The 17,041-nt window shown below is 30.5% G+C and overlaps 1 protein-coding gene and 1 long non-coding RNA gene across 2 annotated transcripts; both read left to right on the top strand.

Annotated features, from left to right (window-relative positions):
- The first annotated feature begins 127 nt into the window (after nucleotides 1–127).
- LOC113366288 lies at nucleotides 128–815 on the top strand. Its single transcript, XM_026607873.1, has 3 exons — nucleotides 128–380; nucleotides 455–598; nucleotides 674–815. Exons 1-3 carry the CDS (start codon nucleotides 227–229, stop codon nucleotides 715–717), a joined length of 342 nt encoding a protein of 113 aa, XP_026463658.1. The 5' UTR covers nucleotides 128–226; the 3' UTR covers nucleotides 718–815.
- Nucleotides 816–3,791: 2,976 nt separating this feature from the next.
- On the top strand, nucleotides 3,792–4,547 carry LOC113366296. Its single transcript, XR_003366270.1, has 3 exons — nucleotides 3,792–3,861; nucleotides 3,932–4,015; nucleotides 4,103–4,547. It is a non-coding gene; the product is annotated as an uncharacterized LOC113366296 (long non-coding RNA).
- Nucleotides 4,548–17,041: the final 12,494 nt, after the last annotated feature.

Below are 17,041 nucleotides of genomic sequence, written 5' to 3'. Positions count from 1 at the left end.
TTATTCATGTACCCTTACTGCTTCAAAAACTTCTTACACAACTCTTCCTGCTTTGCCAAATCCTTCTACATCATTTGCTTCTTCACCAATACCAACGACATCCTTCCATCATGCTCTTCCTGCTACATCAATCCCTACGACATCCTTCCATTCATATGCTTTTCTTGCTTCACCAATTCCTACAACATCCTTCCACTCGGATGCGCTTCCTGCTTCACCAATTCATATGACAACCGCTAATTCCAATACTGTTTCCTTTATTCGACAACCATCTTCCCCACTACTTTCCCAATCATCCATATCGCTCACATTCTTTCCAGTGACCCCAACGCGACCCAGACCCCAAGATAATGCTTCGCTGTACTCAGAACATTTTACAGGTATTAAAATATAAGTATTATTTAAATATATTTAATATTAAATCCACAAAGTTACCATAATTGTTCATTTATAGGTTCTCCAAGGGTTCTCAGAATTACTTGCCCCATTGAGGATTGCGGGAATGCTTACACACGGTACAGCGCACTACAAAAACATATTGAATGTCATCATCACATCAATATTGAACACAAAGACAAACTGTTTTCTTCTATTAATGGTTTGTCAACTTTTAATTATGAAGATTTTCAACAAACATTTCTATAATTTCATCATTTGATATAGATTTTTACAGCTGGAAAACTGAGATGGAACAGAACAGTATTACGTCATATGTGAAGGACACTGCAGCATACATAACAAAAGACAATTGCTGCACCATTCAATATTATAATCGCCATCGATCACACAGTCACCAAACAAAGGAAACATGTTTAAGGGGTAGCAAAAAATTGGGCATGCTTGTCCCTCACGAATTATGTGCATGGTGTATAATGACGGACATGTTGAAGTTGATTACTGGAAGACACATGTGGGACATGGAAATTAGATAAAATATGTGCGGCTGGATCAAAATTTGATCAGAAACATCAAGGGTATAATTAATTTATTTTCATAAATGCAATTATCACATTGTTGTTAGTTCTTTGTCATTTGTAATATATTTTTTCCAGATCAAATTAAAGCAGGCGTATATCATGACTTTATTATAAAAAACATACGTGAAGATTGTTATAACAAAAAATTACTGAGACCACTGAGAGCTTCCATGATAACGAAGAAAGATTTATGAAATATAAAAAGGCGGGTGTTACCACCAAATGATACCTTTATAAATAAAAATGATTCAAGAAGTGTAGCCGATTCTTTGCATTCTTTGCATTTAATGCTGGAAATAATTTAATTATCTTCATAATTAACTATTATTGATGTTTGCTTTATTTGCATAATTTATTTAAAGTTATGCCATTCATTCAAGTTATGGAAATGTGTTTCAAATTGTAAATATCTATACATTATATAGCCTTGCCAGTATCATAACACACTGCTTATGTGTGCATTTTTGTATCTAACGACAAATAATTTAATTATTTTAATTAAATGTGATTGGTATTTGCATTATTTGCATAAATATATTTATTATACCATGCTTTAACAATATTATGGAAATAGGTTTTAAATTGTAAATATATGTATATTAATATGTTCTATAATATCAATAAATTTTTATCATTATAAATGAATAGTTTTTCTTTTATAAAAAACAGTATATTTTTGATTAAAAAAAAACAATGCTAAAGCTTATGTTAAAGCATTAATCTTTTATTTGTTGACCAAAATTAGGTTCAATTTTTCAATACGATACGTACTGTTAATTTTATAACAAGGATGGAAATAATTTCAAATGCCTGAACAAAACTTTGTGGTACCTTACAGAACTCCACCTAATTGATTGAGAATTTAACAAATTTCAGCTATATAATAGCACGTCACAACTATTTCGACAGATTATTATTCACATTTTTATACGACAATAACTTTTTCGGAGAAAACAGTTGTACGTTTATTTAACTTACTGAATAAAACTTCTTATATAAGTACTACATTTTACCACTTTCAGGCTTAATATGATTATTACTATATACTATGACAGTACTAAATCCTCTACGTAATATTATGATCGTAGAAAAAAATTAAATATATATAATATATTGATATACATTAATATATGAGAGCTGAAATTAAATTGTAACTGTCACATTGACGTCTATGAACTGTCATTATGTACTAGGGTTATTTACACTTTTATATTGGTACGCCTGCTTTGTTTGTCACCTCTTCATGAAGTATATTGTCGTGTCAAAAAATGGCCGCCAGTGACTGGATGAGGAACCGTGTCTGTAATCTCGTTTTTAGTTCCGTCTCCCGCGATTGGAGCGCTGGTAGCGCTACAAAACGGGCTAAAGAAAATATTTGAGAATCTAATATGGCGGAATAATATTTTAGTGTCAAAGTGTCAAATGTTTGTTAAAAGTTTATAATGCCGCGTCTCCACTGTTACGAATCCGTGCGGCGAATGGTGCGTCACGAACAAATTTGCGCAGCGGAGTGATACTGTGCGAACGCACGAATTTCCTTTAAATTTGTCCACTGCGCATGTCCATAGCGCACTTTTTTCTTCTTTTTTTGTTTGAAAATGGGAGGGGGGGTTTATTTTTAGAATTACGTACCCTGCCGAACATGGTCGAAGCGACACGAAAATTTCAATAGCTTGCGTTCGCGGCGCTCGCTCCCGCCGCGAGCAACCCGACGCATCGGGCTGCCGAGGATACCCGAACCGACACTAATGGATTAGCGTCAAAGCGCGGATCAAAAATGTAAATAAGTAAGCAGTCATTAAAATTGATGTACTAATTATAATTTTATCTAACTATTAGTATAGGAAATACATCGGTAATTAAGTTATAGATATGTTGAAATATATGTATATCCAACTAAAATATATTTTGGTAGACTTTATTTATCATATTTCAGAGTTAATTTTATATCATCATGATATTATCATGTATATATATATATATATATACTCTTACTACTTATATGACGTATCATATATTTATTATTCAAAATAAATTAAATGTTTCAAAAAAAAATGGTAATATTGTATTATTTGCAATTACGCTAAATATCATTTAAAATCTTATTAATATGCAGACTGAATTTTTGCTCAAAGTCTTTTCTGACAAGTATTTATATTTAGAACAGAAGTAATAATTTTTATTCAAAACTGATAATTGTTGGTCAGCCTGCCTCTGTATCCGTATACGTTATTTCTTTGAACTTGTACGTAAACGTTGATCTGTGCTACGGTATAAGTTCAATTGTACAGTGAAGGCATTGAGATATTTCATCTTATCCTCAATTTTGAAAATGGATATGCGTAGAGAAGATGTTATACTTTTTTACACTTCTTATAATTGAACTGTACCAAGAAAAAAAATATTATGGAATCCTAAAAGTTTCAAATGTATCAAATTGCTCGCAGTGTGCGTCGCGCACAAGAGCCAACGCATGCGTGCGTCGCGAACAGGATTCGCCGCACGGATTCGTGCAGTGGGGACGCAGCATAACAAATATCATGTGAAAGTGCGGTGTACAACAATGCGGAACACCAACAAATATGCAAAAATGCATGTATTTTCTGCAGAAAATGACATAATTTGTAAAATGATTAGTAAAATAACTGGAGCCCGGGCTGAGCACTGATGGTGAGAACTAGGGGAATAAGAAGTTTTATCAATCAACTAGGGGAATAAGAAGTTTTGTCAATATGCACACAACAAAATACTCGCATGTATTACTAGCACTTCTGATATAATTTTTTATTGTAGCTTAATAACTGAGGCATTTAACAGTATCAATGCTAGGAATTTTAAGGTTATAAATACAAGACACCCGTCTTACTAAATCCCTTTCTGGAAGGTATGTTATTGAAAAATTATTCTTTTTATAACACTTTTTTGTATTATTCTAATATAACATTTTATTGTAGCTTTCTTGGACTCTACACTAGTAGAGACACAAGGAATGTTTGAATCGTCTCATAATGCATGCGTGAATGATATGGACAGGCAAAGTAAATAACTTTTATCATTAAATGAGCTTTCATCTGTTTATATTATTCTAATATAACATTTTATTGTGCCTTTCTTGGACTTTACAGCAGTAGAGCAACAAGGAATGTTGAAGCCAAAAGAAAGGCAAAACCGAAGAAGGAAAACCGTCCCTGAAAGATTTGTTATTTAAAATTTTTTATACTACAATTTATGTTCGTAGCAAATGATTCTAGATTTATTTCTTTTTAGCAGAGGTTCTTAACTCAAGATATAAGCCGTGCAGAGACCAGTTATGAAAATAACAAAATTTATACAATATAACAAATGTGTTGAGAAAAGAAATCAGAAGGATAAATATACAAAAAAAACATTGAGGCAGGAGTTACGAGAAAGTCTCAAATGTGCTGAAAATTTTGCTTGTCTCCCAGCAACATTAAATAAGAGTGCTCCTAATTTTATATTAAGTCAACTAAGAGAACATACGAAAAAGCCAAAAGGTTGAAAATTTACACTTAATAATAAAATTCTTGCTTTAACTCTGCATAAAATTACTCCAAGAGGTTATTACTTGTGGAGAAAAATATTTGTTTTGCCTGCTCCTCAAACATTGAGAAAGTTGCTCTCAGCAATTCCTTTGTATAGTGGTATTAATGAGACTGTTTTCCAAACATTGGGTTCAGCTATGGCAGAGAAAAAATATTTGAATAGCAAAAACTGTATTCTGATGTTTGATGAAATATCATTATCATCTGCATTATTTTACGACTGTTAAAAGGATCATATTGTTGGTTTTCAGAACTGGCAAATGGTAGGGAAAGTTTATTTGCTGATCATGCTCTTGTCTTTTTCAAAATTTTTCAAATCAAATAGTTGATACTTGAACTGTGCGCAATGTTCATATTTTTTGTGATTGTTTCATGAATGTGTTTTTTTTTATAAATTTATAGTAATAAATAATGAAGTTGTTAAATGTTTTAGCAAATGTAGAAATTGTAAATAAGTGGCTACTTCATGGAGTATATTTTGCTATACAGCTTATTTCTATTTATTATTGGTGATAATACGTTTAACAGATATCGAGAAGTATATAGATCATGAATTGTACAATAATTTACCGGATAACAGCAAAATAGTTTTCAAATGACATACCCATACAGTAATTCATTTTAGTAAGCTGTTGATATGGTTTTCAGATGAAAGTAATTTTGGTTTTATCTTTTAATTAAATTGGCAAATGTGTTTGCATATAACTTTCTTGAACTTTTGCCAGTTACTGTTATGAGAACATAATGATTTCTTTTTCTTTGTGATAATGATGATAATGATATTTTGTTCAACATTTTAAAGCAGATTAACACAATGTGCAGAAAAGGTTTTCAGATAGAGACTATACATAGATTTAATGTAACTTAATCATTATTTGATTGAGCACCAAGATGAATATAAACAGAGTTGTTTTACAAGAATATCTTAGGCATAAATTTTATTCCTTATTTTTGAATATGTTCCTCTTTTTTGATTGCAATACAAATTTATGACCTTTTTGAATTGTTGTTGCTGGGATTTTAAGTTACCTTTTGAGCGCATTAAGAGAGTTCTAGTAACTTCTATCTCTTGTTTGGTATTTATTATTCAGATCAATTCTCAATACTTCAGTTATATGGTATAGATAATGTCTAAATTATATTTAAATTTTCTAGAAATCTAGAAAAAGATATATATAATTTAGATAGTTTTTTGACATGAAAGCACACACACACACATAATAGGAGTCTGTGCCCTTGGGCAGGTCTGTGAGCTAGAACTCGATCTTAATCAGGGAAGAATAGTGTGTGATATGAAATTGTCATTTCATTTTGCAGTGCTGCAATTGGGCTATTTTTGAATACAAGAAAGCGAGGCTTGGACACACCACCCTGTCCACACAAGACATTGAACAACCATATGTACATATATATATATATATATATATATATATATATATATGTGTTTGTGTGTATATGTATATGTATGTATATATATATATATATATATATATATATGTGTGTATATGTATATGTATATATATATATATATATATATATATATATATATATATATATATATAGAATTTTATGATATGAGTGGAACGAATATTAATTGTTTAATATGAACAAAACAGCACTCAGATTTGTTTAACACAACTTTATTTTATGATTACAGACGTTTCGAGACCATGGTGTGTCTCATCTTCAGTGTAATTTCAAAAACAGTTACTTATATACTACACATTCTTTAATAATTTATTTAAATTTCATTTAATTTTTGGTATACAAAAAACACCAACTATTCCTTGCAATGCTTGACACAGTACTAAAGAAACATATAACACTTACAGAAATATTCTAAACAAAGGGTATGGGCGTGTTTCCATACAGAATTGGCCCCACCCTGGTATTTAAATAATTTTGATGTCATTTTATAGGTATTTTCGAGAAAATACGACATACCAAATTTCAAATCCGTAGCTCATCATTTGGCCGAGATATCAGTGAGAACATGTGAAAGTGGCCCCTTTTTTCAAACTCACTTTTTGTCGGAAATATGAGAGATATCGAAAAAATGTTAACGTCATTCTATTTATACTGATCTTGTCTATGTTGTTCATAACAAATAATGTGAAAAAATTATTTGTTAGTGTGAGAAAAAGTGAAAATAATTTTTTGTTTTGAATTTTCGGGTAGTGCGGTTGTTTGGACTAATTTTTAATTAGCATCATTAGAAGGGCTATTGAATTTTCTTTTGGTGTGCAAAATTTTGTTTTATTTCATGTGGTAGAACACATTCAAAATTAGAAAAAACCTGAGCAAGTACATGCTCGCGCTCATATAGCGCCCGTGTAAGTCGTCTCTCATTCGCAACGACTAGCAACAGCATTGCTCGCCGCGCGTCTTGATAAATTAAAACATTTTTAATAAAACACAAGATATATACATTTATATTTTGAATAATTATATATTTATATGTATATGTATAATAACTATTTTTATATAATTAAATATATATTATTTATATATTGCACAAGTATATTATATGATTTAATCATCATTAATAATTTATTAATTATTAATATTAATTATTAAGACCACTAAATAAATAAAATATAGATTGATAAAAAATATACATAATAATAGTATATCGGTATAGGATTACTATTCATGCTACAGTAATGTATACAAATGCAAGTATGGTATACTAAGTTAGTCATAAATATATTAAATAATATCTTGAAGTTTTTTTTTAAATTAAATATTATATATTATTATTTAAATTAAAGATTATATTTTCAATATATTCTATGAAATGGAATTACTCTACTTATAAATACTCATAATAATTATTGAACTACTGCACTATTGTGTATCATCCTTAATTAAAACGATATTTGAAATTTTGCTCGCATAAACCACACATAATATAACAAAATACAGATAGAATAAAATTAATATAATTTTCGAATTTAACTAATCACGAAGTTTTTAATAATTATTAAATGAATAATGTTTTTTTTAATTTTTGTGTGATCTACACCTTTGTACCAGTCGATTTTGCACTTTTCTTATATTTTAGTATCAATTTAATTTGATTAGTATATAATTTAGTTGTTACCACAATACAATATATAATCATAATGCCGCGAATTTTCTAATATCGTTTATAAGTAGAGTAATTCCATTTCATAGAATATATTGAAAATATAATCTTTAATTTAAATAATAATATATAATATTTAATTTAAAAAAAAACTTCAAGATATTATTTAATATATTTATGACTAACTTACCATACTTGCATTTGTATACATTACTGTAGCATGAATAGTAATCCTATACCGATATACTATTATTATGTATATTTTTTATCAATCTATATTTTATTTATTTAGTGGTCTTAATAATTAATATTAATAATTAATAAATTATTAATGATGATTAAATCATATAATATACTTGTGCAATATATAAATAATATATATTTAATTATATAAAAATAGTTATTATACATATACATATAAATATATAATTATTCAAAATATAAATGTATATATCTTGTGTTTTATTAAGAATGTTTTAATTTATCAAGACGCGCGGCGAGCAATGCTGTTGCTAGTCGTTGCGAATGAGAGACGACTTACACGGGCGCTATATGAGCGCGAGCATGTACTTGCTCAGGTTTTTTCTAATTTTGAATGTGTTCTACCACATGAAATAAAACAAAATTTTGCACACCAAAAGAAAATTCAATAGCCCTTCTAATGATGCTAATTAAAAATTAGTCCAAACAACCGCACTACCCGAAAATTCAAAACAAAAAATTATTTTCACTTTTTCTCACACTAACAAATAATTTTTTCACATTATTTGTTATGAACAACATAGACAAGATCAGTATAAATAGAATGACGTTAACATTTTTTCGATATCTCTCATATTTCCGACAAAAAGTGAGTTTGAAAAAAGGGGCCACTTTCACATGTTTTCACTGATATCTCGGCCAAATGATGAGCTACGGATTTGAAATTTGGTATGTCGTATTTTCTCGAAAATACCTACAAAATGACATCAAAATTATTTAAATACCAGGGTGGGGCCAATTCTGTATGGAAACACGCCCATACCCTTTGAAGTACTTATATAGATGGAGACAGAGAGGGTATTATTATAATGTAAACAAAAGGAGTGCTATCGCATACAAAATCGATAAAAATGAAAAAACAAATTAATTTATTGAAAAGAATAAGATAAATGAAAAAATTTATAAATTATTAATGATGTTTATATAAGTGTCATGTAAAATATTTGTGTCGGTTCTTAGATTTATGCTATTGTTAGTCCGAACTATTAACATTGATTCTGCCATGCTTTATTCCATGAGAAAGACTTATAGGATTTTAAGTTACCTTTTGAGCGCATTAAGAGAGTTCTAGTAACTTCTATCTCTTTTGTTTGGTATTTATTATTCGGATCAATTCTCAATACTTTAGTTATATGGTATAGATAATGTCTAAATTATATTCAAATTTTCTAGCAATCTAGAAAAAAATATATAATTTAGATAGTTTTTTGACATGAAAACAAACACACACACACATAATAGGAGTCTGTGCCTTAGGGCAGGTCTGTGAGCTAAAACTCAATCTCAATTCAGGGAAGAATAGTGTGTGATATGAAATGGCCATTTCATTTTGCAGTGCTGCAATTGGAATACAAGAAAGCGAGGCTTGGACACACCACCCTGTCCACACAAGACATTGAACAACCATATGTACATATATATATATATATATATATATATATATTATTATGATTATTATCATATATATATATATATATATATATATATATATATATTATATTATTATTATATATATATATATTATATATTATTATATCATATATATATATATATATATATATATATATATATATATATATATATATATATATATATATAATATATATATAATGACAGTTTTTATCTTCAAATTTTTGGCACTCCCATGGGCTCTTCTATATCCCCTGCCCTAGCCGAATTATCCTTACAACATTTAGAAACTAGAGTCTTTAATTCCATCAACATAGACACTTATTTTTATTACAGATATGTTGATGACATTATCACTTGTATACCTCCCCAAAATTTTGACTTATTGCTTCATTCTTTCAATTCGTTTAACAAACACATTCAGTTCACTTTTGAAAAAGAACAAAATAACTCTATCAGCTTCTTGGATGTCAAAATCATTAAAAACACAGACAACCGCATTATCACTAACTGGTACCAAAAACCTACTTGGTCAGGTAGGTACTTAAATTTTCACTCTTACCACCCCTCTAACATGAAAATAGGTACTATCATTAATCTTGTAGACCATGCTATCCTCCTTTCTAACGAACAATTTTGGACCTCAAATTTAGATTTAATTTTCAAAACCCTTACACAAAATTCCTATCCCCCACATCTTATAAAATCCGTCACAAACAATAGACTCACTTTTTTAAAAAACAAAATAACTAACCCCAACCTAAGTTTAATTTCCACAAAAGACAATAATTTTGAAGGTACCATTTGCCTTCCTTACATCAAAGAACTTTATCCGATGTGGAAAAAACTTTTTTACAACGCAAATCTCCGTTTAGTATGCAACATCGATTTAACTCTCAACTCCCTCTTCTCAAATTTAAAACCGCGCACTAGTTTAGAACGAGTATCCAATGTGGTCTATAAAATATCTTGCAATGACTGTGATTCCACCTATATTGGCGAAACAGGACAGAACCTTATCAAACGATTGAAACAACACGATAATAATTCAAAAAACAAAAATCAAGGGCAAACAATGATCACAGAACATTTAAAACTAAATAACCATACTTTCAATTTTATGACGCAAAGGTTCTTCATCACGAATCGAAAGTCTCACAAAGGCGCTTTTCAGAATCGTCCTACATTTTCTTGAACAGAAATAATTGTTTAAATAAACGCACAGACACTAGCTTCATTTGCGAAAATTACCAATTTGTTCTAAATAATGTCTCCCAACTCATATCGAATACCTAACACCACGGTTGCACAACACTATTACGCACACTTGCTTAGCGCGCCAAGACGTTCGTTCAAAAACCAGCACATGTGTTTGTTTTTTCTAAAATTTTGACTTCACATCTCAAACACTTACAAACATATTATTCTGTTTGGCACTGTGCCTCGGATACAAGTGTATTACGTATAATATTTTATTTAGTAATCACTTTTTATCTTTTATTCTTTTTATTTAAAAAAAGAAATTACTGACAGTTAGTGCTTGTCTATAATTAATAATTTTTACAAGTTAAATTAATATGTGTTAGTGATAATATAAATAATTCAAGTAAGTAATGTTTTTTGCAATTCTCTTTAGTTAAAAACTTTTCTTTTTACTATTGCTTATGTATATTCAAATTGTAACGTTTCCTTTTTGTTTTTTAAATTGTAGAACCACTGAAGATGACGTAGAATTTTACGTCGAAACGTATGGAATAATAAAGATGTTTTGAAAAAAATCTTTACTTCACTCTCTTTTTTTACTTGATGTTACGCCCTCCAAGAAATCAATCATACATTTTAACATCAAATTTAAACTTTTTCAACATATATATATATATATATATATATATATATATATATATATAGTGGATAATGTGTACATGTATGTACATTTCTATGCCATTTGTACATAGTGTATAAAGCTTAGTAGCATCTATTGTAATCATATATGATATATATATATATTATAATATTGTATGTGTGTCATTTGAATATAACGGCCAAGAGTGTCTATCCTGACGTGTATGTGCTCTATGGTGTGTCATATGTAGAGTGTCTGATCCCTTACGGAACAGATGTATGTATCTGTGTGCGAGTCGGTCTGGCGGTAACTTGAGTGTTGAACAGTTCGGCGTTGTGTTAATTTGGTGAATTATTAAATGTGTTGTATGAAGTAAAAGGTGTTTTATTAATTAATTAATGCTAGAGTAAAGCTGGCTTAAAGCTCAGAAGTGGGATTGGATCAAAACGTGGAGAATTTTATTAGAGAACATTATTGGTGTGGATTATTGAAATAGGCGATTTCAGTAATCTTTTTTTTGGAGTGCCCGTGTTATTAATCAGGAGGATTATAATTACGGGGTGCGATAGAAAGCAAGGTGTGCTTCGCTATCGTACAAGTGCGGGTGTTATTTTGTAAGTTTTGTGTGTTTGTGTGTTGTGCTAAAGTGAGGTTAGCACGTGGGTAACCAAAATAAGAACAGAGTGGAGAGAAAATATCAAAAGCAGGGCGTAATATTGACGTTGGCGAGTCGCGGAGCTGCGATGTGTGTAATTAAAAACTGGAGATTGCGGAAATAAAATAAGATTTGGTGAGATGGCTACTGGTGGTGATGCTGAGAGCTTGGTGCCCGAAGCCTTAAGAGTGCTATCGTTGACGGACTTGATTAATCTTATTAGGGCGACAACCAGTAATAAAAACGATAGCATCTCGAGCAGCGAGTGGTTGGCGACGATACCGATATTCGACGGGTCGTCTGAGCAATGCATCGAGGCGTGGTTTGAACGGGTTGAGACCGTCCGGGATGCATACGAGGTGCCTAAGAAAAAGATGGCGGTGCTGATAACATCGAAGCTGTCGGGGCGGGCGAGGCGATTATATGACAGCAAGGCAGAGTATGCGACATATTCATACGACGAGCTGAAGAGGGTGCTAACAGCGTTTTTCAAAAATGGAGAAGACAGGATGACTAGAATGAAGCGCTTTGAGTCTCGGAGGTGGCGAAAACAGGAACCGTTTAGCGCATACTTTCAGGAGAAGATGGCGCTAGGGAATAGGTTGGGTTTTATGGAGTCCGATCTACTGGCTTATATGATAGACGGCTTCGACAACCCGCCACTCCAGGCTCAAGCCAAGATGAGCCAATTTAAGGATTTAGCAACTCTGCTAGGTGTAATGAATGAGTTGACAGCGGAGGAACGCGGATGCAATATGATGCCGCCTACGAGGGTACAGCCAACAGTGTTTCCTAGAGTGGAAACACAAGGCACATATCCTACGGTGAGGTGTTTTAATTGTGGCGGAGTGGGACATATGGCGTCCAGGTGCATCAAACCGAAGAACGATGGAGTGGCGTGCTACGACTGTGGCTCAAAGGAGCATCAGCAGAGATTCTGCAAAAATGTCCGGAGTACGGCGCAGGTGGCGCCTGACAGCACTACATTTCGAGTTAACGAAATATTGGCGATTGATGGTGAGATTACCACAGACGGAGCAAATATAAATATATCAGATGAAAATGACTACGAAGTGGTAGCGACAGTAGAAGACCTGGAGAGTGAAAAACCGGAGGAACCAGAGACTGCATTCGAAATGCATGACTATGGAGTGATAGCGACAGCAGGAGATCTGGTAGAAAAGGAATATTTGGAGAGTGAAAAGCCTGAAGAAACAGAGACTGCATTCGAGATGCATGGCTATGGAGCGATAGCGACAGCAGAAGATTTGGAGACTGAAAAACAGGAAGAGCCAGAGACTGCATTTGAAATGCATGGCTATGGAGTGGTCGCGACAGTAGGAGATCTGGTCAGAGAGGAATATTTGGAGACTGAAAAACGGGTGGTGCGCGATCCTTACCCCAGTCCAAGAATAGATGTTTGCTTGGACTCACCGAAGTCTAAGAGGTATTTTACGAAGCTAGATCTGGAGAACGCTTTCTTTCATGTGGTGGTGGCTGAGACTAGTAGAAAATACACTAGCTTGGGGTGTGCACAGGGAGAATATGAATACAACCGTATGCCATTTGGGTATTGTAATAGCCCGAATGTATCTATGAGATATGTAAGTGACATTTTTCGTTGTTTTGTGATGAACTGTGAAGTTATAGTGTACATGAACGATTTACTAATGGCCACAGAAACAATTGAGGAGAATATTGAAGTGTTGCGTAGGGTGTTAGAGATGATTCGTAGAAATAAGCTAGAACTAAAATTAAATAAGTGTATAAAAATAATAGGCGTATAAGGACAATAAGTGATGGCGACAAAGTTGGTAGAGACAATAAGTGAATGAAATATGATTTATGTTGTAATGGTTTATGATTTGTGTTGTAATGGTTTTATGATTTGTGTTGTAATATTAGATTTAGATTACTGTTGTATTAGATCTCATCAGTCGGGGACGCCTGTGAGGTCAGGATTGGCCGAACTATAATATTGTATGTGTGTCATTTGAATATAACGGCCAAGAGTGTCTATCCTGACGTGTATGTGCTCTATGGTGTGTCATATGTAGAGTGTCTGATCCCTTACGGAACAGATGTATGTATCTGTGTGCGAGTCGGTCTGGCGGTAACTTGAGTGTTGAACAGTTCGGCGTTGTGTTAATTTGGTGAATTATTAAATGTGTTGTATGAAGTAAAAGGTGTTTTATTAATTAATTAATGCTAGAGTAAAGCTAGCTTAAAATATATATATATATATATATATATATATATATATATGCACATACACAGTGGATAATATATACATTTATGTACGTTTCTATGCTATTTGTGCATAGTTCATAAAGCTCACTAATCGTCATACATTTATGTGCAATTTATATATATATAATATATATATTATATATATATATAATGTGTACATGTATGTACATTCTATGCTACATTTCTATTTGAAACATAGTTTATAAAGCTTAGTAGCATCTATTGTAATCATATATGATATATATATATATATATATATATTATATATATATATGCACATACACAGTGGATAATATATACATTTATGTACGTTTCTATGCTATTTGCACATGGTTCATAAAGCTCACTAATCATCATACATTTATGTGCAATTTATGTATATATATATATATATATATATAATGTGTACATGTATGTACATTTCTATGCCATTTGTACATGGTTTATAAAGCTTAGTAGCATCTATTGTAATCATATATATATATATATATATATATATATATATATATATATATATATGCACATACACAGTGGATAATATATACATTCATGTACGTTTCTATGCTATTTGCGCATAGTTTATAAAGCTCACTAATCGTCATACATTTATGTGCAATTTATATATATATATATATATATATATATATATACAATGTATATATATATATATATACAATGTATATATATATATATATATACAATGTATATATATATATATATATATATATATACAATGTATATATATATATATATATATATACACAACGTATATTATATATATATACAATGTATATATATATATATATATACACAATGTATATATATATATATATGATTTAGTAGTTAATTTTGATGTTGAAATATATGAGTGAGTTTTTGAGGGCGATACATCAAAACAAAGAAAAGCCAAAGATTTATAAATAATCTTTATTTCCAAACGTTTCGACATTCAATTTAATGTCATCATCAGTGGATATTACGTTGGTTGGTTACATATAGAGAAGTGTACACAGCACTAGAGATTGGCACTAACATTTATACAACTAACTTGTCAGCACTATGCATTTTTATATTATATTTTTTGTATGATGTAAACAGAAAAATGATAGTTTATTGAACAAAAATGTAAGTAGAATTATGTAATTTCTGCCACGACTTCTGTACTTTGCTAGTACCGAGGCATGTATCATATACATGCCTCGGTACTAGCAAAGTACAGAAGTCGTGGCAGAAATTACATAATTCTACTTACATTTTTGTTCAATAAAACTATCATTTTTCTGTTTACATCATACAAAAAAATTATATAAAAAATGCATAGTGCTGACAAGTTAGTTGTATAAATGTTAGTGCCAATCTCTAGTGCTGTGTACACTTCTCTATATGTAACCAACCAACGTAATATCCACTGATGATGACATTAAATTGAATGTCGAAACGTGTGGAAATAAAGATTATTTTATAAATCTTTGGCTTTTCTTTGTTTGATGTATCGCCCTCAAGAACTCACTCATATATATATATATATATATATTACACAAGGATATATATATATATATAACACAATGTATATATATATATATACACAATGTATATAGAATATATATACACAATGTATATATATATATATATATATACACAAATGTATATATATATATATATCTACACAATGTATAGATATAAGACACAATGTATAGAGAGATATATATAATATATATACACAATGTATATATATATATATATATAATATAGACACAATGTATATATATATATATATATATATATACAATGTTATATTATATAGAGTATATATATATACAATGTATATATATATATATATATATATATAGATATAAGTATATATATAATAGCAATGTATATATATACAATGTATATATATATATATATATATATATATATATATTTAAATACAGTACACATTATATATGTGTATTATACCAAATATATATATACATTTATGCAAATTGCATATCTTATAAATATGTATTGTAATAGTATAATGTAACATGTCATGTTGAAATTATACGCTTTTTATATTCAATTTTGGTTTTTTAATTTAAAAAAAAAAATTGAATTCAAACAGTCTATATAATATTGGTGCATTTCTTCAGCATTTTATATTCGCACCCATGGTCGACGCTGGCGCCATCTACATTGGGAGAGGGAAACTAACCCGGGCAAATTGACAGTTTTGACCGAAAAACGTGGCAACGAAATGTGGCCCGAGAGAGCGATCTATATACTCTTCTTTTATCTATGTTTCCAGGGTATTTGAAAGTAGGTTCTTATTTATTGCACTCCAGTTGGCTTTTTCATTTTGACATTTTACCATAGTTTGAGTTCTCACCACAGTCTACCAGGAGCCAGTAAATACTGCTAATCGGCCATTTAATTTGACCGTACTTCAACTGTCAACAAGGAGATCTGTACATCAACTGTCAACAAGTAGATCTGTACATCAACTGTCAACAGCGTGTCAAATATTATGGCGGTTCTTTTCGTGTTGCGACGCGTCCGTGTCGTTAGTTATCAAGTGAACTTTTTCTTGTTTATTATATTATTACGTTGTTTTTAATTAATTTTTTTGCTATTTACATTCATGTTTACTCTTTTAGGCTTTCTCGTTATTATATCATTCCGTATATTCCATATATTAAGATTAGGATACATTTTAGTGTAGTTTCAATTCGATATATTAGATTAGGATACATTTTAGTATAGTTTCAATTAGGTTTAATTGTTTTTTGGATATTTAATTACTTTTTATTATTATTCGTACTTCTTCACGTTTTTTAACGCCTATTTCTTCCTTATTCACAAAGTTTAAATTAGGTTAGGCTTCGATTTTAGGTTAGGTTAGACTTTTATTTTAATTTATAGTTTAGCATTATTTGTTATTACGTATATTCTATTATATTCCTTCAATTATTATCAAGTTTGCGCCATGAATATTGAATGAGATTCATTTTGTCG

The sequence above is a fragment of the Ctenocephalides felis genome, unplaced genomic scaffold, assembly GCF_003426905.1.
Source record: "Ctenocephalides felis isolate EL2017-DRISC unplaced genomic scaffold, ASM342690v1 CF-g0.4_SCAFFOLD_00570, whole genome shotgun sequence".
Classification (NCBI taxonomy): Eukaryota; Metazoa; Arthropoda; class Insecta; order Siphonaptera; family Pulicidae; genus Ctenocephalides; species Ctenocephalides felis.
Note: the sequence above shows the minus strand (reverse complement) of the source record. Positions and strands in the feature narration are given on the sequence as shown.